The sequence below is a fragment of the Galeopterus variegatus genome, unplaced genomic scaffold (genome assembly GCF_000696425.1).
Source record: "Galeopterus variegatus unplaced genomic scaffold, G_variegatus-3.0.2 Scaffold10000, whole genome shotgun sequence".
NCBI lineage: Eukaryota > Metazoa > Chordata > Mammalia > Dermoptera > Cynocephalidae > Galeopterus > Galeopterus variegatus.
In genome coordinates, this window is record NW_007736111.1 from 52,386 (window position 1) to 53,660 (window position 1,275).

Sequence of the window (1,275 nt, forward strand, 5' to 3'; positions counted from 1 at the left end):
CCGTGGCCTTGGTGTTATCAGCACCGCACTCTACCGAGTGAGCCACGGGCCGGCCCTCACTTCATTTTCTTAATCAAAAGCTAATATAACCAATGTATTAACAATGGCTCAATGTGCAGAAACAAACAGTGGCTCAACATGATCTCTTTTTCATACAACTGCTATTTGCCAGGGCACAACATAACAACTAACAGCAAACCATGTCATAGAGAAAAAGAAATTATTCATTGATTATCAGAAACTATTCCAGAAATGCTGTTTCTGATGTTTGAGCCCCTGTGACTAGCCACTCTTACATGAGGAAATCATTCATGTCTGAAAATATATTGTCCTTCTAGTCTGATTGTCTTTGGGATCACAAATGCATTCTAATTTTGAAGACTTAAAGCTTATTAAATGTTAATTTCCAGTATGACATTAAAAAATGATTTGGGATCAACCATCCTTTGGCATTCTACTGTTTTAGTCTCTTTATTGATAAAAGCATCAATGATGATTCCCTGTGCAATAATTTTCTCACCCCTAAAATCCAGAAAATTGAGAAACACTTATCATAACTTTGGCGACTCTACAAAGCTCTACTTGCCTGTGCTGAAATGAGGTCTAGGCCAGATCAGTAGATCACAATTTTAACAGAAATAAACATTGCATATAAAATAAAAGACAAAGAGGACTCCACCCTTTAAAGCACCTATCTCATAGGCACAATAAATATGTTTTATTTCATTCTTTCAACAATGACTTTACTTTTCGGCTTGCTCCAATTCAGGGTAAGCAAAATGAATATTCACAGTTAATCAATCAACATCAACTCTCAAGAGTCATCATTCTCCAAATCCTGACTACTGAGGAAACATGATCAACTTTATCATGTAAAGTTCAGGCAAATTCAGGTGATGATGAAAACATTGGTTCCTAGCTGGGCTAGGAAAGCACCATTTTCACTTACTCTCGCTCCATCGTTTCCAGCTGTGCCTTCTGCACCTTTCTCTCCTACGCCACCCTGGGAAAACACACAAAATGCCATTTACTCATTTAATTTCCTCTTCCCCAATCTGTCATGGAACCTGCACGAGGGCAGAGGCTTAGGTGTTATGTTCATAGCTGTATCCGTTTGAGCCTAGAGCAGTGCCTGGCACTGCCCAATTTCTCAATAAATATTTATTAGAAGAATAAATAAATAAATGATTTGTGACTCAGAATGTTAGAAGTAAAAGCATGATCAGGAAATCATTATCAGTAGAAAATCTAAATAAATAAACTGAAAAAAAAAAA

General features: G+C 37.0%; 1 protein-coding gene across 1 annotated transcript in view; it reads right to left on the reverse strand.

The window, feature by feature from the left end:
• The window catches only part of LOC103609726 (collagen alpha-2(V) chain), a gene marked incomplete at its 5' end in the record, with an annotated part of 41,147 nt that overhangs the window by 25,652 nt on the left and 14,220 nt on the right, over positions 1–1,275 (reverse strand). Inside the window, one exon of the mRNA XM_008594017.1 lies at positions 950–1,003. Within this exon, the coding sequence (XP_008592239.1) occupies positions 950–1,003 (54 nt within the window). The remainder of the gene's footprint in view (positions 1–949; positions 1,004–1,275) is intronic.